Source organism: Mugil cephalus, chromosome 10 (assembly GCF_022458985.1).
Source record: "Mugil cephalus isolate CIBA_MC_2020 chromosome 10, CIBA_Mcephalus_1.1, whole genome shotgun sequence".
NCBI classification, from domain to species: Eukaryota; Metazoa; Chordata; class Actinopteri; order Mugiliformes; family Mugilidae; genus Mugil; species Mugil cephalus.
In genome coordinates this window covers 14,187,205-14,213,307 of record NC_061779.1, presented here as the reverse complement: position 1 = coordinate 14,213,307, position 26,103 = coordinate 14,187,205, and the positions used below count along the sequence as shown (strand labels likewise).

The 26,103-nt window shown below is 40.0% G+C and overlaps 1 protein-coding gene across 2 annotated transcripts; it reads right to left on the bottom strand.

The window, feature by feature from the left end:
* Nucleotides 1–6,774: 6,774 nt before the first annotated feature.
* Nucleotides 6,775–25,855, bottom strand: gnrhr4 (gonadotropin releasing hormone receptor 4). 2 transcript variants are annotated; one of them, XM_047595392.1, is made up of 4 exons: nucleotides 25,739–25,851; nucleotides 24,635–25,274; nucleotides 9,034–9,238; nucleotides 6,775–8,939 (listed from the first exon to the last, which is right to left on the bottom strand). In XM_047595392.1, exons 2-4 carry the CDS (start codon nucleotides 25,148–25,150, stop codon nucleotides 8,476–8,478), a joined length of 1,185 nt encoding a protein of 394 aa, XP_047451348.1. In that variant the 5' UTR covers nucleotides 25,151–25,274; nucleotides 25,739–25,851; the 3' UTR covers nucleotides 6,775–8,475. The 2 variants fall into 2 exon arrangements, with proteins under 2 accessions (XP_047451348.1, XP_047451351.1); XM_047595395.1 differs by having other exon boundaries at nucleotides 24,635–25,855.
* Between the last annotated feature and the right edge of the window lie 248 nt (nucleotides 25,856–26,103).

The following is a 26,103-nucleotide window of genomic DNA, read 5'->3' as shown; positions in this document are numbered from 1 at the left end:
AACAAAAATCTCATTAGGAATGTGTGGGGATATTGGCTTTAATTAAAGTTTTATTTTCCTTCATGAAAACTGTAAGGAACTCATAAGGAGAAAACTCAGAACACAACTGCATTCATGTCATTTCAACATACTCACAAACAAATGCAGCAATGTGCCAATGTACAGAGAGTTGAGGATGGCCATGATGATATGAGCAATTCAGAACATAACTGGAACTTATGTGGTTTAACAGCTCTATGTTGTATTTTGTTCAAATATCTCTTACACCACTGTTTCATTACTTATTGTTATTGGTTTCACTTCTTTGAATTGAACTGATGTTCGCTTTGTTGCAGCTGAGGTTTATTTTCACAGTTCGCACCTCAATAACCTGCCCGGCGCAACAGAAAATTGACATTATCCAGCAATTTGTAAAACATTTAACATGTCAAATACAACACGGCGATTTCGCATTATAGAGGCCCAGAGCGAAAGAGCACATTCCAGAAACTGCACTCAATCTTAAGTCTTTACTCGACAGTCTATCATTGTTCATTCGTGACATCTGAAAATGGCTATGAAGATTATTAGAACTAATGAATCTATAAACGTTTCTTTGCTGAGAGCAGATACTCAATACTTCACGGATAAAATGAGAAATTACACAAAGTTATTGTTTACTGTATGTCTGATATGCAGTCTGCACTCCTTTCTAAAAAGTCAACTTTGTATTTAGTCAGCTCTGCATTGTTCTTCTTGAATTGTTGTTAGTATGATGGTCAGCATCTAATCATCTCAGACGAGGCAGAAAACTGACCTTGTCCTCTTTTCTACTGGCACATGCATTGTGTGTGAAGATGCTCCAGTAATCTTGTTTGCCCATTAAGCATGCATAATGCTTCATGAGCAGCTAATTGAAAAAGTAATAGCTTCAAAAGACTTTTTATGCGAAACAAATGTCAGCAAGTTGTTTTAAAATACTTGGTTCAAATTTTTTTTCAAGCTAACGTTTGCAAATGACTGTAATTTAAAGTAAACGGAGATACGTTTTTTCCTCTACGTGACGTTAGCTTACGGAGCTAACATCAGTTAGCCGTTAGCTAACACAGTTAGCAAGGGTGTTTTAGCTGTAACTCACTGATAAAAATCTACTTTTGCTCCATCTACTTAAAAAAAGGTAAAGGTTTGCATCATTTTATCCCGTGGAACAAACAAGAGTGCTGGTACAACATTAACTATAAGTAAAGTCAATTTACGTTTGCAGGTGGTTCCTTTCACAAGTTGACTTTACTCACAAAAGTGAGTTACTTTTGCAAGTCAACTTGTAACGTACAAGTAGATGGGGCACCTTATTTTTATCCGTTTTATTGAAGCCTTAAAAATGAATCTGCACGTTATTCTATGAAGATACTGTAGTTCTTCCTTACCTTAACAAGTTTCAGACACAACCTTAATTTTGAAAACGTTGATATATGAGTATGCAAATGGCCCTCTCCTTATTTTACCACCCACCCTTTGACACAACGCAATGCCGATAGCTCAAGTTTTTTGAGCTTGACTGCTCTCAAACAATTACTTCCTGATCATCAGCTTTGTTAGATGAGATGAGAGGAGGACAACTGTGTGTGTACACGTCGTATATCTTGAACTCCGTTGCTTAGCCCTCGCAGTTTAATGGGATCAAGCTACGTTTCTTAGTTTTGTTTGAAATGCCATAGTAGTGACAGCTTTTCTTTTCATTCGTGATATGTCTCACAGCAGGTAAAGGTAAAAGTGCCCAAAAACCCCATGGATGTGTAAACAAGGTTAGAAACTTTCAGTGTGAGAAAGTGCTTTTCATTGACAGAAATCTCTTAGGTTGATAGAGTGTGATTTAAAAATGGTAGCCTGTCTAAGTCTGCTATTCAACACCAGTAGATTTCAGAAAAATCTGAAGCTGCAATACATTTTTAAAACTAATAGAAATCAACGGCTCAGTGGTCAGTGAGATTACCTCAGTTGTTAGGTTCAATGTGTCTAGTTTCATTTGACAGTAAAAACAGCAACAGCATTTTATTTTGACACTCAAAGTTCTGGTAAGCATGATTCACAATTTAAAAAAAATAAATTTATTTTCCTTAGAGTCTCTTATGCAACGCTTCAGTTCAACATCTGCCTTCCAGTGTATAGCATTAACTATGGGTTGACCCATAGCTTATTTCTTTGACTGGCAACGCTGTATGGAAGCCTTTAAAAATGGCAAAATTGCCAATTTCATGTTCTTGATTGGAAACGACAACCACTCAAATACAATTCATCAATGTTCCAGCCTGAATCTCAGGCAGAACAAGAGAGAGGACGGTACAAACACCCACAGCAAAACCACTCCAGTCGACTATTAACTGCTTTTTTGAAACTTTGCCCATGTGAACTATGAAAATCCAGGGTTCTGCCAAATGTGACCGAAAGTCCTCTTTGACTCCTGATATGTAACATCCAACTTGGGCGGAAGTAGGGTGGTGGTTAACACTGAGGCCTCACAGCAATCTGGGTTAGAGTCCAGGCCGACTGGGCCCTTTCTGTGTGGAGTTTGTATGTTCTCTGTGTGTCTGCATGGGTTCTCTCCAGGTGCTCCGGCTTCCTCCCACCGTCCAAACACATGCTCGCTAGGTTCATTGGTGATTCTAAATTGTCTGTAGGTGTGAGTATGAATGGTTGCCTGTGTCTGTGTTAGCCCTGTGACTGGACTGAGCAGGGCTGGGCATATCGATCTAAATAACAATAGTATTGATACCAAGGTCAGTATCGGTATTGGATCGATACTAGTGTGTTGAGCTCGATACTTTCATTACAGTTTATCTTCCGTACATCCAGTGAATTACTCCTCAAGAGTTCATGTGAGTGCAGCTTCTCGCCGTGTCTGTGAGCTTCTCTATCCCCACCTGTAGCAAATCGTCGGATATGAACAGAGTTTGACACTCAAATCGTAGCATCACAGCAGCATCGCACAGCTGGTGCTGGTGCTGTTATTGAAACACGTCGGTACTCGGAAGAGAAGATAATTACACAGGATACAGACCCACTTCTTTGGCGGAAAATGAATGAGCCGACATTTCCCTCTCTGAGCAATTTTTATATTTATTGTCACATGCTGTTGGTTACTTCTTTTGCTCAACTGGCTGCTTACTACTACTGCTGACTTGATTTTCTGTTGTTGTTGTTGTTGTTGTTGTTGTTGTGTTGTTTACATTGTTATATTTTTGTTACATTGTTCCTTTTTCTTATTTTGGACCAATGACCTTTTTTTTCTAAAAAAAAAAAAAAAAAATTAGTGTAGTAAAAAGGGAAAATAAATTTTATACTTATACATTGTTTTATATTGTAAGTAGTTAAGAAAAACTGCTTTATTTGCCTAAACATTTGTCCTGTATTTTATCATAATCAACTAACTAAAGGGAAAGTTATCATGACGTTTCAAGAAAATGTATCAGTGTCTGTATCGGCACTACCAACCTTGTATTTACTTGGTATGTACATATATATATATATATTTCTTTTTATCAATATCATTTTCCTCTTCCACTTTCAATTAAGTTTTTGACCTGTAGTAAACTTATTGAGCAGAGCAGTGGATCATTGTATGTTCGTGGAGCAATACACATTCTTGCCAACTCTTTCACACAAGTAATAAAGCTCTCACCCTATGTGAGCATCCCTTCTCTACTCAGGAGTTTAATCTTTAATTAAGTTTTGATGCAGATAGGACTTTATATTCGGTGAGGAGGATGCTGGACCTGTGGAATGAAAGGAAAGTTTGAGAGTTTGCTCATCATTTATTAAACATCATCAGGATCAATAAGCCTTACGTTACTCCTGTTCAGGTCTGACACCGGGTCTCAAGTGGTCTTTTCTACCTTTAGCTATGCAGGGCAATTTTGTTCTGCTCAATTTGATTTATTTTATATTTTTTGCAACTGCACAATGAAAAATTATATTATAAAGAAAAAAATAATTAAATGTCAATAGATCCAGCGACAGTGAGCTGGAACACTTTTGTATAAAGCTTTGAGCTTTGACTCACACTAATTTTCAAATGTCACTTCTCACAGGAAAAATGCTCGGGCTAGAGCGCAGTTCTGAGGCAATGTCCTTGTGACAGGAGAAACATATCGCAAAGATGTGGTGCAGTGGTGTCACCTAGCAATAAGACACCTTTGAGGTGAATCTGCCAGGATGAATGACCTTGTCAGACACTTTAGTGTGGCATGTGTGCTCCAGATCACTAATGAGTATTTTACTGTGAATACCTAAGCATGTACTTGTCATCCTGTCAATTTTTGTAGGTTGAGCAAGCACGCCCTCCTCATGAAAGCTCACTGCTGCTCGCTAGATGTAAAGGATGAGATTAATTATGTGCACTCTTGTGATACCATGAATACATGGATACACGAGTCCCTGTGTCCAAGCAAACAAGGCAAATTAAATGTGTGTCCCATCGATTTCCACCATTTCCCTTGAACCATCATCAACGTTGTTTTCTAATAATTAAAGGGAAAATGAAACATACATGTGTTGGTCCTAAAGTAAAACATTAAAGAGTTGCTAAAATCATATATTTAAGAAGTTTGTTTTTCTGTCATTTCCTTCTGGCTCGCCATTTTGAAGTAATGTAATTGAATACATCAGGGGGTTGGTTGGATTGCTCTGAACACCGTTGGAAATGGTTGAGGATGAAATGGAAAGAGATCTTGAGCTCAGTATTGATCCTATTGGATATGATTTTGAACTGATTCGGTGTAGAAACCAAGCAGTGGTACCACTAATACCCCCTACGCCTGTGTTTCATGTGGTTCATTCCCGCGGGATGAACAAACTCTGTGTTTACTCAATTCACGTACTGTTGTTATGGCTCTGCTACTTTCCATCTCACTCCACTGCGTGTCAGAGACAGTTTTAATTACTTTGCAAATTATAATAGATGATAGAGGAGATGAGATAAAGAATGCATTTTTTATACTGTTTATCCCGGGGAAGAGATTAGCAACGACCTGGTGGTATTTAAATCAGCTCCACCTTTGCCAATAAACACATTAATGATTGATTTAATGATTTCATCTGTCTAAACGGGTGAATAGTTGAGCGACATCTCGAGTTTACGCTCTAACATCTGTCCAGACATTGAATTATTGCACAACCTTTGTAATTCTTAAGAGACAAAAGGCAGAAAAAAGTCGCAAATCAAACAAAAGCGGCAAAAACATAAAAACTAAGCTCTAAATCACAGCAATGTCGATTCGCATTAGTTTTATCAGAGGACCTCTGTGTTACTAGAATTATGATAGATAATGTGCAGTGCAATTTTTACTTTGCAAATCACGAACAAGGATGATTTGGATTAGGATCAACCTTCATGATTATTAGAAATTACTGGAGGTCCTCAGGTAAAACCAGTCCCATGCGAATAGGGCTTAAGAGTGGAAGACAGTAGTGCTATTGTACTATTGTACAGCGATGCCACTGTTTCAGAGTCTATTTGATGGACTATTTTATCGGCGGTCTGTCCTGTATCATTACGATGCATATTTTCCACATAGTATGCCAGGAGGTGGACACGTTGGAGGTGGCAATGCTCTTACTGAAAGATCAGAGCAGAAACTCTGCAACGCCCCATTTATAGCAGATAAGCCAAGCTAGCTGTAACCACATGTTAAAATACGATATAAAACAAGTACACACTACTTGTATCTGATTAACACATTATATCTTCCACTATCTATCTTTTACCGCAAATCTTTCTCCAGCTCTTTCTTCTCTCTTTCACCATCTATGACTATGGGAACCAACCTCATGACGTCACAGGCCACAGTACAGCAAGATGACAGAGCCCACGCTAGAACAAATAACGGCCGTATTATCTTCTTATATGCTAACATTTGTCATTGGTATTAATATTCTTGATATTTTTGATATTCTTGATCATTTCTCCTTTAAATTCAAAGAGCTTCAACGCTTAGAAGAGTGCAGAGTGTGTCTCACATCTGGGGCACTGAAGCATTCATTGCCACACAAAATACGTCATTATCCAGATAACACCTATCAGCTGTGTCTCGCAGGAACTCCTGAACAATTGAAGACTGATGAAGAACAACTAAAGCATCTTGACGTAAGTTCGGCTTTTAACGTTGTAGCAACAATGGTCCCCTGATTGATGTAATCCTCAGTATTCTTTCATCTTAAGAACACCTGATAATGACTTGGCGGAGAACACAGAGGAACAGATGAGCTTAAGATAGTTGGAAGGAATGTTCGTACTAAATACCCAATTAAGTAAAGAGAAACTGTGGTTAGATTGTGTCTCTTGCCGTTAAGATTATTTCATTAAATTGTAAGATCTTTTTGAAAAGTGACTTATCAGAAGAGTACTTTGAGGCGGACGGAACATTTTTGTCAGTGGTGTTAGAAATGATGAACGGGTTCACAGACAAGGTTACTGAGAGGAAAAATATTTGAAAATGAGCTTTACAAACTTCTCTTGTGTTGATGTGGCTGTTCAGATGTTCTGGACAAGAGGTTAAAAAAAGTCGAAATTATATGAACGGCCTGATGTTTTCTAAGATGCTTTCTCTGATTTTTTTTAAAGCTATAAAAGAGAAAATGTCACACATCTGTTTTCTCTAAAAAAGACTTTGGATGATTTTATAGCAACAAGATTAAATGCAATATGCAGCACATGCTTCATTGTTGTGCAAGCTCTTGCTCCTTCGACTGCTCTGATGAAAAATGCAAATAAGCTTGGCGGTAAACTGGTCATTGTGTGTGCACCAACAAAAGAATGAAACACTATTTATTCAACAAATAAACACATTGTAAGTATACGTGACAATATCTTGCATAATTTGCAGAAAAGAAGCATTATCATGCACAGAAATGCTGTTGATCAATCTTTTTTTTTGAGTGGGTGGGGGGGATGTTGCAAAAAACACATCACAAATTTTCTCAAATGTTTTACTGATAATAATGTAACATTAAAGTTTCAAATTAAGCAGTTTTCTCACACTGTTCTTGGCCACGGAAAGCAACACAATTCACAACAGAATAGGCTAATAATACGAATATATATCAACAGTTTGCTGCACATATACATTCAACACAGTACTGCAGGACATCACATTTATTTAAAAGGCTGTCGTGGTCAGAAATGATCACAATGTAACAAGACAGAATCTCACTGATGTATATTGCACACAAAGCACCGTGATTTTCAATCATGAGATGATGGTTAGCAGAGCACCCTGTCCATTAACAAATTCAGACATGTAATACATTTTTAAAAACAAACAACAACAAAACAGACATCATACTACACAAAAGTTACCCGTCAGGCAAAATTTTTTGTCAGTGTGGCAATTAGTTTTGATCCTGGGCCATTTATTTCCAACTTTTAACCACGTACACACAAATTCTTTCTTTTTTGACAAAAGAAGTAATTCAAAGAATAAACAGATTTGCTACACATTTTGTGTGTTGTGCATGAGAGTCAATCAAATCAGTTGATAGGCAGTCTTTTTTTTAAACCCGCTGTGCTGTGACATATGGATGCATGTATGACCACAAGTTTATTTACAACAAGCTCACTCCGAATTAAAAATTTCCCACATGGCAGATCAGCAGCGTTCTGTTCAGCAAACAATGCCTAAGTCATATTTAAAGGAGTTTTTATTGATATGGGAACAGGAAGTCGAAAATGACCTGGGCAATTATGCTGTTAGGCCACTGATATGACATACAGGAGACCACGGCTTAGCTATAATACAACACTGGTTACATTTACTGTGGCCAAATATTTTGTCAGCCTGATCAAAATCATTCAGGTCAGTACTTACATTGACCTAAATTAAGATAATCCAACAAGATATACACAACATGTGTTCACATACCCACAACATCAATCAGAGCGTGATATTCGATACTGCAAAGTGTTTCTGCCCACTGTGGAAGGTCAAGAACTATAACAGAAGATGATTTATTGACAAAGCTGAGTTCATTCAATAAAAACAGGTGGAGCCATGTTTTCAACACCACATCAATACCGGCTTCATCCATCTTTTGAAAATAGTAGTTTCAGCAACTTGTTTTTTTTTTTTTCTTTTCTTTACCTGGTGAATAAAACTGTAATTTCCAACCATACCAAGACCCAATGGGATCCAGTGTTTAGTTGGTTATTAGGGACCACTATTTTCTATTCCCAAGGCCAGACTGGTTCCAGTCTGTCATGACTGAGGTGATTGCATGAGGCATTTCGACTCTAATTGTGCTATTACTCTGAATGTCATAGCAATATGTCCATGTGAACGCAGCAGCTTATTACAGCAGTGGAACAGAAATGAACACTGATCGATTTTATTAAAGAACCTGTTTTTCTGGAGCCTCAGAATTTCAAAGCAAATTTATTTAACTGGCTATTATCTCTCTCTCTCTATGTATATATAGTTATATTCTTAAATCTTCTTAAAGCCATTACATCTTGCTTACTGGGATAATCGGACTTGAGACATTTTTCTTGCTGTTGTTGTCGTTTATCTCCTCTGTGTGTGGACTGTGCGCCCTGGAGGCAATCTGCCTTTGAGAGGACATACAACTCAGTTGTATGAGGCAAGTGTTGTTTTCCAATTCGGTTCGTGTGTTTGAACTCCGACGGCATCTCTTCAGACCCTTGTTAAGATGAATGGTAAACAGACCATAGGTGATGGGATCTAGGCAGGCGTTGAAGAGGCCAAAGATAAACAGCATGTGAGTCAGTGAATGAGACACTGTCTCCTCCATTTTTTCAGGAAACAGCCAATACCAAAGGCCGAGTAGGTAATAGGGTGTCCAGCAGATGATGAACGAAGTGACGATGACGATGCTCATCTTAAGAGTCCTCATACGAGCTTTAGGGATATTGTTGTGCGAGCGGCGGAGATGAACGTCTCTAGACAGCACTAGAAGAATCAAAAAGAAGAAAACGCTCTATCACTCACAAACAAATATATAAAACCAGATTTTTAATAAAACACCATGAGAAAATAGACTTACAGGTCCCCCGAGCCATGCGGCTGGAAATCTCAATGAGGATTCGAGTGTAGCAAAAGATCATGATGACCAAAGGCAGGAGGAAGAGGCACACAAAAGTGAACATGTTGTAGAGTGTCTCCTGCCAGCGCCGCACGAAACTTCCATGTGTGGTGCACTGGGTGAAATTCTCTGGGACTGTGATGGTCACATTGTGAAATATAACAATCTGTGTGGAGAAGAGACAAGAACAGTTGTTCTAAATTATCGGTTTGCTCGAGTGAATGGGTGCTTTGTGATTTGGGGATGCCAAGGATGTGATATAGTTCACGTTGCAGGTAACTCTCATATCCATTTGTATGCAGACGACACTATTTTGTACAGTCCATGGTTTAAGACTACCCTGACTTCTTTACAGCACAGTTTTGACAGCATTCAGCACACCTTTACAAATCTTAAACTTCACCTAAACACCAGTAAGACTAAATGTATGGTCAGTTGTAATCCATCTCATCTCGAGTGCTAAAAATCTTCTCTTGATGGCTCAAATATCCAATTTGTGATCACCTACAAATTGTTCGGTATCACACTTGACAGCTCCCTCTCTTTTGACACATATCCACACCCAACTTTCCAAATCCAGGATCTGCTTCATGTATCACAATGAATCATCTTCCACCCACTCTGGAAAACATTTTCCGGTTAAAATGACAATCCTTACGATCCTGGATTATGGCGACATCCTCTCCAGAACCGTTACGATCTTCAAATTGGACCATACTGCTATCTGCTTGGTCTCCGGCGTCCCCTTCAGTACTCACCATTGCAACCTCTACTCCCTTCTCAACTGGCCTTCACTCCACTCTTGCAGATTGATTCATTGTTAATTTACAAAACCATAATTGGCAAAACCCTGGTTTACCTTCTCACCCTATTTAAACTCCTTGACACTGACCCCAATCTACGTACCAGTAATTATATTAACTTAATCACCCCCAGAGCCTGCACCTTTTGATCATTTCTCATTTCAGTTTACAGCTTCTAATGACTGGAACCACTTGCAATAGAAACTAAAACTCAGCTCTCTCTTGTTGTTCACAAATTTGCTGCATTCACCTGTCCATGACCACTGTTCGTCTGAATAAGTATTGGTAAACAAGAATTTTTCTGTGTTTGTTGTAAAATAAAATAAATCATCTGATCATCTTAATTTCACAATACAATAACATACAATGAAATGTTAATATATATATAAAAAAATATATAAAATAATAAATTTGTCTGAAGACACTTGAAGGCTACCTGCCAAAAAGCTGGAAAAAATAACATACGATATTTAAACCTCAGAATGAGACGTGGTTAGTCGACCTTGATTCCTGAAGTCAAGTAAATTATTTCTCTGACTTTTAAAAAATAATGTAGCATCACAGCAACAAGGCAACTCAAAATGTAAGCTTTATTATATTGATTTATCTCAGTTTCGCTGATGTAAACACAATTTCCTCAGTTCTTTCATTTCATATCACCTCCACCACCTCCACACCTTTACATTGCATAAAATCAAATATGTTAAAAACAATAGATTTAACCTGAACCCTTATGTCCCATCACACAAAGTGATGCCCTTGCATTTAGTCAATCCTGCTTCCTCATGTAAACAGTATCAGAATCTGCCATCATGAAGCATTCAGAGTTCCTTTCACTGGAACCAGACATCCATCTTTTTCCCATTGCCAGCTCACCTCCTGTTCTGAAATCTACTTAGATCTTTATGGCTAATAGACACAGACATAGGTGCTTAGGTCAAGAACTAGAGTCACATGTAATTAATATCCTCCACAAAAGCCTTTTTGAGTATGTGTCTAATAAAAACTATATTTACCTTGTAGGAAGCACAGTCCTCTGAGACATCTCAGCCCACAAAGAGTTTCATTCACTAAGGGTTATTTATACTCCCAGCCCTCTGTTAAAGTAAAGACCAATAATTATAATTCTTGCAGAGAAATGAAGCCAGCCTCAAGTGAGAACAAAAATCCATGCCTGGGTTTTTTTTCTAAGATTCTTGAATTAATTGGATGCCAAACTCTCAATATAAATTTGTTAAAAGTTAAAAAAGAAATATGGGGCAACAACTGCAGTTCTCCCATGGCAACTTCTCCTGAGAACATAAGCAGTGGAAAAAGAGTTGAACTGTGGCGTTCGTGAGGACCACATATAATATGTCAAGATTCTAACTTTCTCATTAGTTTTCATACATTTTATGAGGAGACATGACATCGTTCAAAATGAGGGAAGATTGCACGTTCTGTCTAAAAGAAGGATCAAGCCTCAAGGCTAACACATGAGTTGAATTTGAACGTCTAGCAGCCTCTGAGCTGAGAGCAGGGACACAGCAGCAGTATTCCTCCTGGAGAATTTTAACAAAGCGCTGAGTGCCGTTAGATCGAGGCCCTCGCAGTGATAAGAAATGGACCACAACGGATAGAAACTATAGGCTGGAGGTTCGCAGGTAAGAACCTCTCCTTTCCAAAGCACTGTGCAGTAGAGTATATAACATCTGCTGTACTGTATGTATCTTTTAATCTGCACAAACGTGAACGCCAGCCGGTATAGTAGCAAACTACAAATAGGGAATAAAACCATTAATGTGTAGGTAGCAGTAACGAGGTAATCTGAGTAACAGCAGCCATCTGCAAGTGGAACCCCACTGAGATTTCACTACATGTTCAAAGAAATGTACTCTAGATCACTTTTCACGCTTTTGGTTTCTTGAAGGGTTGTACACTCTGAACTTTTCATTATGCAGCAGTTCAACCATGAAGCACTCCAGGGATGCCAGGCAAGAGGTTCCTATCAGAGGCAGAGGATCTGTCTGCAGCTCTGTATTTTTCCCACTACAGATTTGTTGAATGTCAGAATCAGTTTCAGATACTAATATAATTTGTTCCTTTCTGCGCGTTTCTTTTCTAATTTTCTTTTTCGTTTCTTTTCTTTTTTTGTATTATAGCATATTTGAAAGAACAAATGATATTGTTGCAGTCACTAAAATCCTGAGCACTTTAGTGATAAGGAGTGGGCATTTTTTGAACCATCTTTGAGTGTATCACTGAGTTGTTCTGCAGATTGAAGGCACTAAGGTAGATGAGATACAATTAAAAGCTCTGGAAAGAAGTTACTGTACCTCAACTCAAGTTAAGGTTGTGGTATTTTAAGAGAAGAATGAGCCTTCAGAATCATTATTTTTCTAGTTCCCATGATATATTGTTATGAACTATTGGGTTAATTAAGCAAATTCTGTTCATCCGGTGTCATTGAACTCCTTACTGTACTCACCCTTGTCTTTTTCTGTTCCTGGTTATAGTAACAGTGTGATTGTGGCCTCCAGTATAAAAATATGGACTCAGTTGAGACCTACAAACACTTTCTACTGGGGCTCCACTTGCAGCAAATTCCGTTAGCCCCCAATCGTTTTTGGGCAGCACGTTTTCTGTATGGGCTAGGCTGGGCATAAAAACTCTTACAGACCTGAAAGTTGATTCTATTTTTGTTTCTTTTCGACAATTGGTAGATACATTTTTGTTTCCTAAACATTTTTTTTAGATACCTTCAAGTTCAAATTTTGTCTGTAGCTCATTCCCAGAATTCCCTGCTCTTCCAAGGCCTTTTTATTATTATTATTGTAATTTATAACCTGAGTCTCTTCTACTGTACTTAAAACAGTTTGGGAGACAGAGCTGGGAGAGGTGATTCAAGATGATGTCTACAGAAAGTACACAAGTCTTCAATCTGTGCTTTGTCACTGTATCAAAAATATTTGATACAGTGTCTCCCCTATGCAAACGATGTCAACAAGCCACCGCAAATTATTCACATATGTATGTTCTTCTCTGACAAGATTTTGGTCTGAATATCTTTACTACTTTTCCATGGTAATTGTAAGGGATGTGACTCCCAATGCCTTATCTGCCCTGTTTGGTATATGGCCAGCTGAAAAGAACTTATTAGCATTTATAACTGTTGGCCAATTAGAAAAAATTAGACTTACCCTGATTGGTAAGGCTGGCTCATTTGAGAAGACCTGGAATCCCTTCCTGTCTTATGTCAGTATGACAAGACGTCTGATTACTGTGAACTGAGTACTGCAGCACTGAGCTGAATTTTTCATTTTAATATGTAAACTTCAATAAATGGATTGTTAAAAAAAAGATTAGAAGCTGAATACAACCAAGCTTGCGATTATTTTTTCTTTTTTTTAATGGTGTCCATTACTGGACATGTGAATCCATTCAGTGCATGCACGCTGTGACACTGAAGTCTGACTTGTATTGTCCTTCAGTGACAGGCCGTGAATGCTACAATTTGTCTCCACGGTTCAGTTCAGTTATTTCATTCAGTTGTAGTAATAGTGTACTGCCTTCGTTCTGAACAACCTAACAAGAGACATGTCACCTGATGAGAATGTCTTTACTAGAAGCTGTCAGTCGCCTCATTGTATATTACAATACAATTCAACGCAACAATAGAAACAACAGAAACTGCAGGCAAATCACTGTAAAAGAGTTTCAACCAATATGGATGTTGCAAGACGCTTGAACGCTTGTTGCAAGTGAGAAACGGTGATCACAAACGGCGATATGTACACTATATGTACTGTACAATGTGTATGTTTGCATGAAATGTGTACTATAGGCGAAAAATAATGGGTATATCAGAAGAAGCCGGGAGCTGAAATTGATTTAGAAAATGTGTTCAGCTAAACAAGGACAATCTCAACATCCCAGGTATGAGGTAAAATGATCTGTTTGATGACACTTTCACTACATTTTCCTGCTGTAGCTCAGCTGTGTGGGCGAACGAGCTCACAGTTTTTTTCACACGTCTGTAGATACGTGCTGTATGAAGATTTACTTTCATTCCAGCTGCATTAAGTAATGATTTTATTTGTAATTCGGTGGTATACACAGAAAACAAGATGAGCAATTGGAACGAAACTGCCTCAACATGTGACACGTACTGAAATCAATACACAGCCAAACTGTACGTCTAGCTGTCACTCACTTGTCACTGTCGGAAACTTTCCCTGTGCCTCTAAATATACCAATCATCTACCGATGGCTTAAGCGGAGTTCATGCCTCTGCGGGAGTAGATGCTCTAACACACCCAGCTGGCGCTGGTGCGAGCCATTTATACTTGTGCACTCCTCAGTCTGGCTAGTCTGTAACAACACCACGCCGACGCTGTGTGTCTTCTGTCAGTCGGGTTATTTTAGTTTCTACTAAAACTAAACAATGGCGGCTGAAACTTTCGCCGAAGTCGAGTCATACAAATTTTTGTAGCTCCAAACCTCCTCAGTTAACCTTTCCTCGATGTGATCCATATGTATTAATCCAAGACAATAGACCCCTTCATAGTTTGTAAACAATGTGATGTTTTTTTTAGGGGCGGGGCTTAACTGGATGCAACACATCTCAAACAGTAGAGCCTGTAAACAGCAGTTAGCATATTTTTGAGAATATACTAATACACTCACTCCTCAAGACCGTGGGTATTATTTTAAAAAGTTGACTCTGATTGATGGGATTATGTTACAACGACCCCTCTCACTCACTGGATGGACGATTTGACAAACGGAGGACACAGAGGGGACGAAGTCTGGTCTTTATCAAATGAATCCTCTCTAAGATACTACCAGAAGTAAGTGGAACCACTGTGGAGGGTGATGTAGGAAATGCAACTTCTGCTTGGACACGCCTGAAACGCGCAGCTAACTTTGCGTTACCTAGCAGTTAGCATTAGCATTAATATGTAACAAGAAATCCCAAAATAATGATTAACTTAATGTAATTTCAGTCACAATTTAGTCTAACACATAATGTTATTAAGGCTGAAACTGATGATGCATTACATATTAATCTGGCTTGATATGAAGTTTGCTGTTGTTGATTGTCTCACTCCAGTCCTTTCTTTTTATCACCAAAACCAAAGCAAAGTTGTCTATAACTGGCAGTGGCTGTTATGTGACAAAACTTCTAGTTAGTGTTTTTGATTTTTCGGTTTTGGCACCAAACACCTCATCTGAAGCTTCCCTTGGTTTTGTCTTCAGTTAACATAGGTTAATAGATTCAAAAATTGTGTAGAAGGAGAAATACTAAAGGGGAAATACGCTAGTACCAAGTGGACCAATCACAGCTATCGCCTTCTGTGTTGCCGCAACACGTAGTTATATTTATGGGGATGTGCATGTCAGGCTACGGCATTAGAGTGTGCATATGTTGCTGTAGTTACCGCCTATTACCCTGGAGGTATGGACGCCCCAAACAGTACTAAAATAAGAGGGAGTTCTACAGTGAATGTCTATTAGCTCATTATTTGAGGCATGAAAAGAAATCTTTGCGTTGTATCTCGTGGCGACTGGTGGTATTGCTACCACGCTGAATGGCAAGAACTAGTTGTTCAGCACATTTTGACAATGTCTAATTCACCCATGTGGCAGCACAGTGGTGTGGTGGTTAGCACTGATGCTTCACAGCACAAGAAGGTTCAAATCTATTGTCCGACTTTTTGTGCAGAGTGCATATTCTGTGTCTGCACGGGATCTCTCCGGTTACTGCGGCTTCCTCCCACCACCCAAAGACATGTCCGTTAGGGCAACTGGTGATTCTGAATTGGCCATAGATGTGAGTGGTTGTCTGTCTCTCTGTGTTCGCCCTGAGATGGACTGCAGATCTGTTTGCCTCTCACCTCATTCAGCAATTACAGGAAATGCATGAATGATTAAATAGTTTGCCCTCTGTTAATTTACCCATGGAATGAGCAAGCTGCTGAGGGACTTTTCTTATCACCACATTCTGCAGAGCATCGCTGGATAGTTATAGCACTTTCCATAAAACTGTTCATATTTTACCAAGATGCATCTGTCACATCTTGTACCTGCTGCTCCACCATCCACTGTCAAGCCAGGGTAGCATACATCTTCTATACTTGTGCTAACATTAGCAGTCGTGGAGTGTGTCAGATTATTCAGTGAACTGACATCTCATTCAGGTTTCCTCTGTGAGCTGTGATACACAAATCCAATACACAGCTTGAGTCACTTCAGCTCTCATATAGCCACCATATGGAAAAAAAGGGTTTGGACAAAATGTACACCGGGGCTCCAGCTGTTCAAATCACAGATGAGACGGGTTGTTATCAGTCATCCCAGTGACATATGCATGCAGGTGCACAGGTTGAAAAAACATGGCTTAAGATCCCTTTTGAGGCAAAGGTGGTAGGTCCCTGCGCTCCTTAGCAATTCATGTAACAGCAGATGAATATACAGGCAAGAGGATTCAAGAGCTAGACTCAGGAGGCACGATGAGGTCAAACGTCTGTCTTGAATGAAAGTAATCTGGTACACAGGACAGTTGGGAAACAGATTCGCGGGTGTATAAATGGTGGCTGAGTTTCATCAGGTGTCCAATTAAACATCGTCAGTGAACTAGAGGTAATGAGGAACAGGTGAAACGTATCTGGGCAGGGCAGACAAAGACACAGGTGGGACGCGCATACGGACAGTCAAATTGAGTGAACAAGAAGAAAGGTGAGTATTTTAAAACGTAGAAGGCTTAACGTGAAACGAGGAAATGGAGCAGGACATGACATACCAAATGTGATGCTGGTGCCTCTTGAAGCAATTGTAGGAGTCGTTCACACACACACACACACACACACACACACACAATCAGCTTCACAAACTCCACAGAGAACTGAGCCAGCTGTGAAGTGAAGTGTGGGAAAGTTCCAGGTGAGGTAGACGTGAATATGAGCGAAAGTGAAGCACATATCATTTGGTGTGGTTTACACTTAAGAAATCGCTGCTAGAAATGTTAATGCTTTTTCTTCAGTTTCAAATTACGTACGAAACTTTACACAAGAAGAAAATGCAGAAAAAAACACTTAAAAGATAAAAAATGTTGCCCTACACGCCACTTAACCAGAGCCCCTGTGAGATGAGAAAAATATTCCACAACTAAACACACTCTCTCTCCATATGTGAGGGAAGCTACGGTTGAAATGACCCCACCGCCTCAAGTGATAAAGCTGCAGCTGAGGACACAGACCTCAGCGAGGTCCGTGAAATGTCTCATTCATATATCACAGTGGCATTCTTCATTCGAGGCTGTGTGAATGAAAAGAGAAGCATCTTCAAGTCTTCAAGGCATCTTGCACGTAACGAACCCTGCAAATCCTGTGTTCTTGGTGAGGGCAGTGTAAATAAATGAACACTTCGCACCAACATATGACGTTGTGTAAATATGCTAGAAGCTAATATTCATCTGTAGTCCTCAGACTTCGGGGAAACAAACATAATAAACATACTGACATGGCAGCATACTTTCTCAAATAGTAGCCGGGATACTATTCCAACTCAGACAACCTTAGACAGACATGGAGTACATTTAATTCCTCCTGGGGTGGAGGTGCCAGACCATGAAGGAAGGGATTTATAGATGAGACGTCAGATGAGGCTCTCTCAAAATTTTAACATTTTTTCAAAACTCAATAAATGGTGCACCTCTAAAATGTCACAATGGCGAAATTAATGTTTTTTTCTTTTGGCAAACACCATGGTGGCTTTTTAAGGAGTTGCTCTCTGGGTTTTAGTATAGTGGTGCCAGCAAATGACCAGGTTGTAAAGCAGAACTCCATTTTACCCCTATTACATCGAGATTCAGTTTGCACGAAAAACCCAACCTGGGTTTTTTGTTTTATGTGATAGTGGCTTATAAAACAGTGACTCTGGGATACCAATTTTAGACATTAGAAGTTCTTCTGGTCTTTTAGAAAATGTGTTAATCATAAGGCAGGTGCCACTGAGCCAGTCGTGTACCTTGTTTAAAGCATTTGTATGTTTGGGTGAGGTGATGTCAGTGGTCAAACCGTGGGTGAAAATGTCATCTGCGTATATATTTTAAAGTTCAGGACGTACAGTAAATATAACAAGAGCCCAAGGATTAAACCCTGATGTCTCTCTGTTTACTTGCTATTAAGATACTAAATGGAGATGATATGAATAAATTACAGCGGGGGAAAAAAAACCCAAAACAAATCTTAGTCCCATTTATGCAGCCTTCAAAGGATCCGGGTTTCATTTTGTTCCGACTGTCGTCTGATGAGAGTGTTAGGATGCAGTTGATGCAGCATTACATTAATATGCAAAGCAGTTTACTTGTTCCCTTTTGATCTTTAAAAGGTGTAAAACTGAAGAAGGTCTTACGAGATAACTGTTTACATTTTCACAGGAAGAGTTTTTTCTGAGGTCAGTACATCTCGGTATCTCCACACTGTGCAGTTAAAAGGCGTATATGCACACACACAACATAGATATGGGTGTGGAAACCACTGAGGTGTAGCTGGGATTATTCATTATTGATCAGTCACTAAAAGACGTTAGTAATCACTTAGTCGGATACAATTATTAAAGCATATTTTAGGTGTGCCTGTGAAGGTTCTCGGTCATCCAGGTCATGGTAATCCAAAAGGCGTTTGAAGAAAGGCAACTGGACTTGTAGAAATTTCTTGAAGACATTCCGAAACATTTTACAATTTTTTATTTTTATTTTTTAATTATTTTGCTGCTGCTGCCTCCAATAACAAAAAGCCATCGGGGGCACAGCAGCAGGAGCCCCAAAGACAGGACTTCATATTCCTGCATGAGTCTTTTAAATAAAAAGAGAAACCTTCAAACCTTTGTTTCGCTGCCTTTCCTCTCGCCTCCCCCAGGCTCTTCAGAATAACCCTCAATAGCTAAACCCAGACTGTGTTAAACCGTGGAGCTTTAACAAAAAAAAAGAAGGAAAAAAAAACTCTAATCTCACATATTTTTAGAGAGGAACGTATGTAGTGCCCACAATGTAACATTTAAGGAAATGGCTTTATGTAAATCTTGGGATTTATCAGCATGGTGTTACTTATGCAGTGGTACAAAGAGTCTGAAGGGCTTCCATTCAGTTCTTCTCATATAGCATCAGTGACGTTCAAAAATTGTTCCAGAGCCTGAAACCTCAAGAGCAAGGTCTCTGGTGACGTCTGCATCACGGTTCTTCTAAAGTCAGTGCCAGAGTGAAGACAATATGAAAATGTAAATGACAATAATTTGCATACTTTCAATACTTTCAATATTATAAGGGCAAACTAGAATTACTCTGGTGAACTCCTCCAGTCAATGAAGTTGCAGATTATTCCCATGTCTATCCGTCTCATAAAAGATACAGTGCGTAGCGAAGCCTTTGAAGGAATTTAAAGTGTTTTTGTTGAAGAACACTACAAATGTTAGGGACAGATGGATGGTCTGCCCTCAACCACAGCCGACAACACTTAAGAAACATAAAACTGAAACAAGTCAACGTTTGCAAAGCTATCTTGTTCCTGGTTTAGTCAAAGCGTCTTTTTTATTATTATTTATTTATTTAATATGGATAAATAATCGATGATCCCGCCAGTTACAGATCTGCTGTGTACCACCGGCTATCTGGATTTTGTTTTTGTAGGATACTGATACATATTTCAGTTTCCATCCTGTGTGAGTCATCTCCCCAGTTGTTATGTCACAAGAAAAGATCTGTGTAGGAAAGACCAACAAGTCCTCTACAAATGCAACATAAAAATCTGAAGTGTGTAACCATCCACCAGGCCAGCATACACAGAAAGTATGGTGTGATTTGTCTGTGTCAGCTTCTGCTACTTATACAAATGTTGCAATAACACTACAGCTACGGTTTGGGTTGGTTTATGTAGTAAAGTGAAGTAAAGGCTGAGTGTGGGCTGAAATGAGTATTTGCATTCACTTTTATTCACATCCAGAAAAAAGAACCCAATGCCGAGTGTAAATGAACGAGCCTCTGCTGTTTTAAACTCCAGGTGTTTGCTGACCCATCCATCCTTATTCGACTGGCTGCGAGAGAACTTTTCTTACATTGACTTGAGGAAAATGCTGAAAGAACATTGTGTCCTTTTTTTAGAGGAGAGCAGTCACACATTTAGAAATATAGACGAGATGCATATGAGAATACACGAGTTATTAAAACCTCAGTTGCCCAGAAAAAGATAGTGAGAACAGCTGCTGGTCTAACTGGAGTGGCAGCCTGTCTAGTAGCTGTGACGTCACCCGCTCAACAGTAGGACTTCAGACACGGCGCCCCAACGGCATCATGGTGATCTCTGGAGACTTCAACCACATGACTCTGGACTCTACACTCTGACCAGGGCAAATAGGACTGTTGACCTTCTGTGTCCTGTCAGCTGTGGCTGATGGGCAGCTCATTCAGCCAGAAGACGCTCCTTTGTGCCCACTGCCATCAGACTGTACAACAGCAGAGTGGACAGCGCACAACTCTGACCTCACTCAGCCCGTATGTAGCATGCTTACATGGTCACTTTATCCACAACTGTTGTCACTTTGTGTGCTGTACTTTTTTGTTGCCAGTTGTCCTATTTAATGTTGTTGGCTGCCTGCTCTCTGTGTCCTAATTTAATTTCTTTCTGGTCATTGTTTTTTTTCTGAATAGTGCTGCTGTAAGATTTGAATTTCCCCAATGGGGATCAATAAATTAATTATCTTATCTTATCTTATCTTATCTTATCTTATCTTATCTTATCATTTGCAAACTTTCACCACTGCTGGGGAAATCAGACCACAAGCTGCTCCTGCTCCAACCAAACTCTAACCTAACTACTGGCCACTCATAGCTATAGGAGGCCTGCAGTGAGGACGCACTGAGAATTTAGGTTTCTGCATTTAAGTGCTGCAAAGGCTCTTGTGTTAACGCACACCCCTCCCCAGAAATGTAACTACTCGCTGCGGCGACGCAGAGCACAACAGCGGTGATCGGTCCGCTTGGTTGTTACGTACTTCCACTTCAGCATTTCCAGCTGCTTCTCCATCTCCACGATTTTCAAACTGATTGTTTTGGATCAATAAAGAATCAGAAAGGTTAACTGTGGAGTTACAGATTCAGAAAGTTTCAGTTGCCATTGTTGAAAGTGAAACAGGAAGTGGAAACAAAAATTTAAAGACTTAAGAGCGTATAAAAGACTCGCACCGGTGCAGGCTACGTGCGCCAGGTCCTTGCGAAACCGTCTGCAGAAGCATAATTGCGGCTTTAGAGGGGATCACTGTATCCACCACCAATTCAACTTCTGTATGGATGTTGTTGTTATCACCAGAACTGTGCGCTGCCTCCCCAACAATAAGCCCTTGATGTCACCAGTGACATGAGGGAGCTGAAGCGCATACAGAAGGAACTCAAGGTCAGGTGCTCAGGGAGACGACACTGGAGACATTTTTTCGTGGTTACGTTTCACGCATTGTATACTTAACGGAGCTTGTGCGCATGCGTGACCGAGTGTACCATGCCTAAGCACGCCTCTTCGGCCCGTACCGTACTCAAGCACAGTTCACATACACTCACACTAGCCATAGGATCCAGACTTTAGGAGGAAAACGTGCTTGGGAATGGCACCATGGCCTAGTGTGAGTGCACCCTTAAACATGTCCCAATCTGTGCACTAGAAACAGTCCTGTAGTGTTTCCATAGCTCCTGCAGGCCAAACCCTCACCTGCTTCAATTCTGTTTTTTTCCTGATCAGCACAGGCGCGTATCCAGTAATTAGCACCACAGAGAGATGGTCTGAGGAGCATGGGTGGGGGCGGGGTGCTGCCTTGATTGCCTCTTTGATTTTGCTGTAGAAATCCAGATACTGGTTGTGACAAAATCCATATACTGGTGTAAATGAGGAAACACCGTTTTCATGTTGGCCTGATTAAAAGTCCCATGCTGATGGAGCGGTAGAGGGCACTCATGGCTTCGCTGGTGTTTGCACTGGAGGGACTTAACTCTGCTGTGACGATGATAACAGAATTCCCAAGGTAGATAAAAGGGTCTACATTTAACAGTCAGTAGCTCCACAACAGGAGAGCAGTGACCAGATATATCGCCTCTGAGTTGTTGCACCAGTTGTTATTAGACTTAGTCTTAGACAGACTTTAATGATCCACAGGGGAAATTGCTTGGTCACAGTAGCTTAGCTGCAAAACTAAAAAAACTACTACAATTAAAAAGAAAGATCAAATAAAATAACATTAAAATAAATTAAAAACAAAATAAAAGTATGATCTAGTCAAATAAAATAGAAAATGGTGTAACAAAATATGTACAGAATTATCATTATGAACAAATTTATTAAATGAATAGTGGTGCATCTAGTTATATCCAGCTTTAGGTGGTGAAGGTTGGACAGCAGGACGGAGGGGAATGGCCTTTGGCCATACACTACACATGGAGTAACTCTGCTGCTGATTTCCATTGAAAGTGACAAACCAAGTTGGTTGTCATTAATCCACCGGTACTATCTTGACTCACCGCAGCCACAGCCGACCTGGGCGCCGCCATCTTGTTTTCAACAAGTGGACTGAGAAAAAAGAACTGGGCGGCCATCACTAACACCACATAAGGTGAATTACATTAACGCCATACATTTGCCTTGATGACTGCAGAGAAAATATGAGTCACTGAGGTGCACAATTACTTAATGTGCATCACCTGGTGTTCTTTTTCTTTTTTTCTTTTTTTTTTTAAAGAAATGCATATCTCTGCTGTGAGAGAATAATACCTCACAGTGCACCACTGTCACCCTGATATCCCAGTACAATGTATATATAATATCTCTCTGTAAGGTCTAAATGATCTAAATCTTTCCTGCCTCAAGCCTTTTGCCTGTTCAATTCCTCATCTGTATGTGACACAACACTCTGTTCATTTTTTTTTCTTTTTGTAATCACTTATGTCAATATTTTTATAATCTATCTATCTATCTATCTATCTATCTATCTATCTATCTATCTATCTATCTGTGGTAAGACGTTTATCAAAACCCCATCAATCTAAAAGAAGAGCTAACATGCAGCTTGTAACCTCCTTCCTGGTGAACAGAGAGTTTTCTGAACTCTCTGCATCCCTGAATTCACTCACCTTATGTCATTAAGAAAAATCTAAATCAATATGTGAACTTTAGTTAAATAAACCAACGGCTCTTTGAAATGGTAAATGAACAAGGACCTTCTGTCATAAACACTTTTGCTGACCCATCCATCTAGCCTCCTCTGTTTATATCTTTGAGGTTTGTTGCTGTAATTTGCTGTTTTGTGCACATGCAACACGCTGATTGGTGACCTTTTCTAGAGGACAGTCTAGCACTTGGAAGACACTGACTCTTTGAAACCCAATCAACTAAGCCCGTGGAACATTAGCACATTCACAAGTTATTAAAAGGAAAGACAGAGGACATGATGTCTCTGTCTTCAGTTACAGCTTTATCACCAAAGAGTCATAAATTCACTGAGCACATTTAAGAAACTCATTATGTGGACCTATTACATCCTACATTGTTCCAGTCTCACTGGATGGGGCTGAAGATATTAATAGAATATTTTACACTTGATTAGGGCCTATTCCTGGTGTGCAAACCTCCTCTAAAGCAATGTTTTGGGAAATCCATTTCAATTAATGAGGGGCTGCTTCATTCAGTTCGTTTACATGCACGTGAAAAAAAAAATATATATATATATATTTTGCCTTAATTGTACTATAACTGGACAACTTGTAAACACGTTACTCCGACTAAAATCAGAGTTCTCCTTATCCGATTAGGACACCCAGATAATGCGACTGGAATTCGGTTTTCTCCGCCATGTATACGCTTAATAGCGCTACTCACACGATAATGCGTGTGCGCATGCTCCAGAACCGCTGCGCTGGCGTGTGAACCCGGAACTAAATCATCCAACAAAGCCCATTAGAAGAACAGTCTGAGGGATAGTGGTATCTTATAGGCACACTAGGTGGCGATATGTGTCATTTCAGCGGGAAAATACCACGTTAATACGGCCCCCCTTCCGGTTGACGTGTTACGTCATATAATAGACAAGAATCCTTGTGCAGTGAACTGTGTTTCAAACAACAACCAGAGGGATAATAGTACAGCTCTTTAACCTCGTACGTAATGTGCGCGCTACTTCCGGTGCAGACAAGATGACGCTAAACCTCAAGTGGTACATCTACCGGCTCTGTTTACCTTCTTCTTCTTTTGCGACCAGCTTTCTTGGATATTTTTGTTCTGGGGTCAAACGCAGGCGTAATGGTTGTGGAGCGTGCGCACACGCGTTATCCTGTTGTAGTCCGATTTAGCATATACATGGCGGAGTAAACCGAATTTTCTCAATCGGATAAAAACAACTCTGATTTTAGTCGGAGTAACGTGTTTACATGCACTTAAGTTGTCTTGCTAGAGTCCGATTAGGGCAATAATTCCTTTTTTTGTGTGTGTTTTTCTCAAGTGCATGTAAACGCACTGATTTTGTCAATATTCTACATTTTAATTTCAGAAACATGTTTAACAACTGGTAATTTGAACCATGAAAACAACAGGTGAAGACAAAACGAGAGTAAATGCTTCCTCAACAAAGTTTCTTCCTCCTAATAATAAAAGGCTGACGGATTGCAACATGTCTCTGAGCGCAGAACAGTGTGAAGTGTGAAGTGATATAGTTGCGGACAGGGTGCAGCATACATTGTTTTCTCTTACCTGGGGGAGCGAGAGGACCACACTCATCGTCCAGGCCACCGTCAACATGATTTTACTTTTCCTTTTGGCCTCGCTGATGCCCAGCGGATTGAGGATGGCGGACTGTCGATCCAAACTAATGACCACAGTGACAAATGCGCACGAGTACATTGCCACCAGTTTCATGAACATCAGCAGCCTGCAGGCGACGTCCCCAGCCTGCCACTGCACCGTGATGTTCCACACTGCGTCCACCGGCATCACGATGAAAGTCACCAGCAGGTCCGCCACGGTCAGGTTCATTATGAGGATCCTGACGTGCGACTTGCGCTTGCCACCGTTGCTGGCCGCCCACAGCACAACCAAGTTGCACACAGCGGACACCGCGCACAGAGTGAAGGTAATGATGACTCTGACTTTGGCTGCGGTGGAGAAAGTGGGCAGCTGGAGCGCGTCTCCATCGTCGCTCTTATTGCACTCGGACGTGGGTCCCTGACAGCTGCCGTTCACCGTTTGATCTGTCAGCTGGTGAAACATAATGGACTGGGAGACTTTACTGACAGGACAGCTCCAATAAAAGACAGAACCAGAATTCCAGCTGCCCCTAGACTGCGCCTTTCTTCTCCATCTGCACCTCCAACTGGTACTTAAACTGAGACAACTGGGAAACGAAAAACATGTGTTAGATATATTGATAAATCTCGAGTCGGACTGCAACACGTCATGATAACACTTGTGTTGGAATTCCGGCTAAATGCAGTTGTAATTAGCGTACAATAAATGACCATATAAACCATCAATTTCAGTGTTTATCTGGTATTGTACACGCATTCAAATCGACCATACAGGCAGTGTCTCTCATGGTAAATTGATAAATCAATAAAAGTATGACTAAAAAATAAATGTAGAATGTAAGAGTATTATGGCAGTGGATTTATTGTCTGAACTTCTAATAATCCGCATAATATAAAATGTCCCTACGGTTCCATTTACTTACTACTTCTTCCAACTTTCATCTTATAATACGAATATATTCCAAAGAAGAAGAGAGGTAGGAGAAAGCAGAAACCCTAACCCTAACCCTTTCTTTTTTTAAAAAAAAAAGAAAAAAAGAAAAACCCTTACCTGCGGCTGCAACCGGTCTCCAGTGTGCGCTAATGAGGATCTCACTGAACGTATTTCTGCTGCAGTCACTGCAGCTGTTGCTTCACCCGCTTCATTCAGCCGCTCTGACGCGCAAAATGACAACCACACTATCTGCCTGCGCTGGTTTGATCCACTCATCAACCAAGCCGGGGTCCTCTTCGCTGCCAGGGGAAGGACACGAAAGATCTTCCTAAATTCTCATGAACACACGTAGCTCAGGATTTTTATTTTTTTATTTTTTTTTCTATAAAAATCAAAACTCAGCGCAGAGGGGGAGAAATCTGATAGGATTTCTGAGAGGGAGAGACTTCTTATAAACGAAAAGACAATAGATGTATTATTTG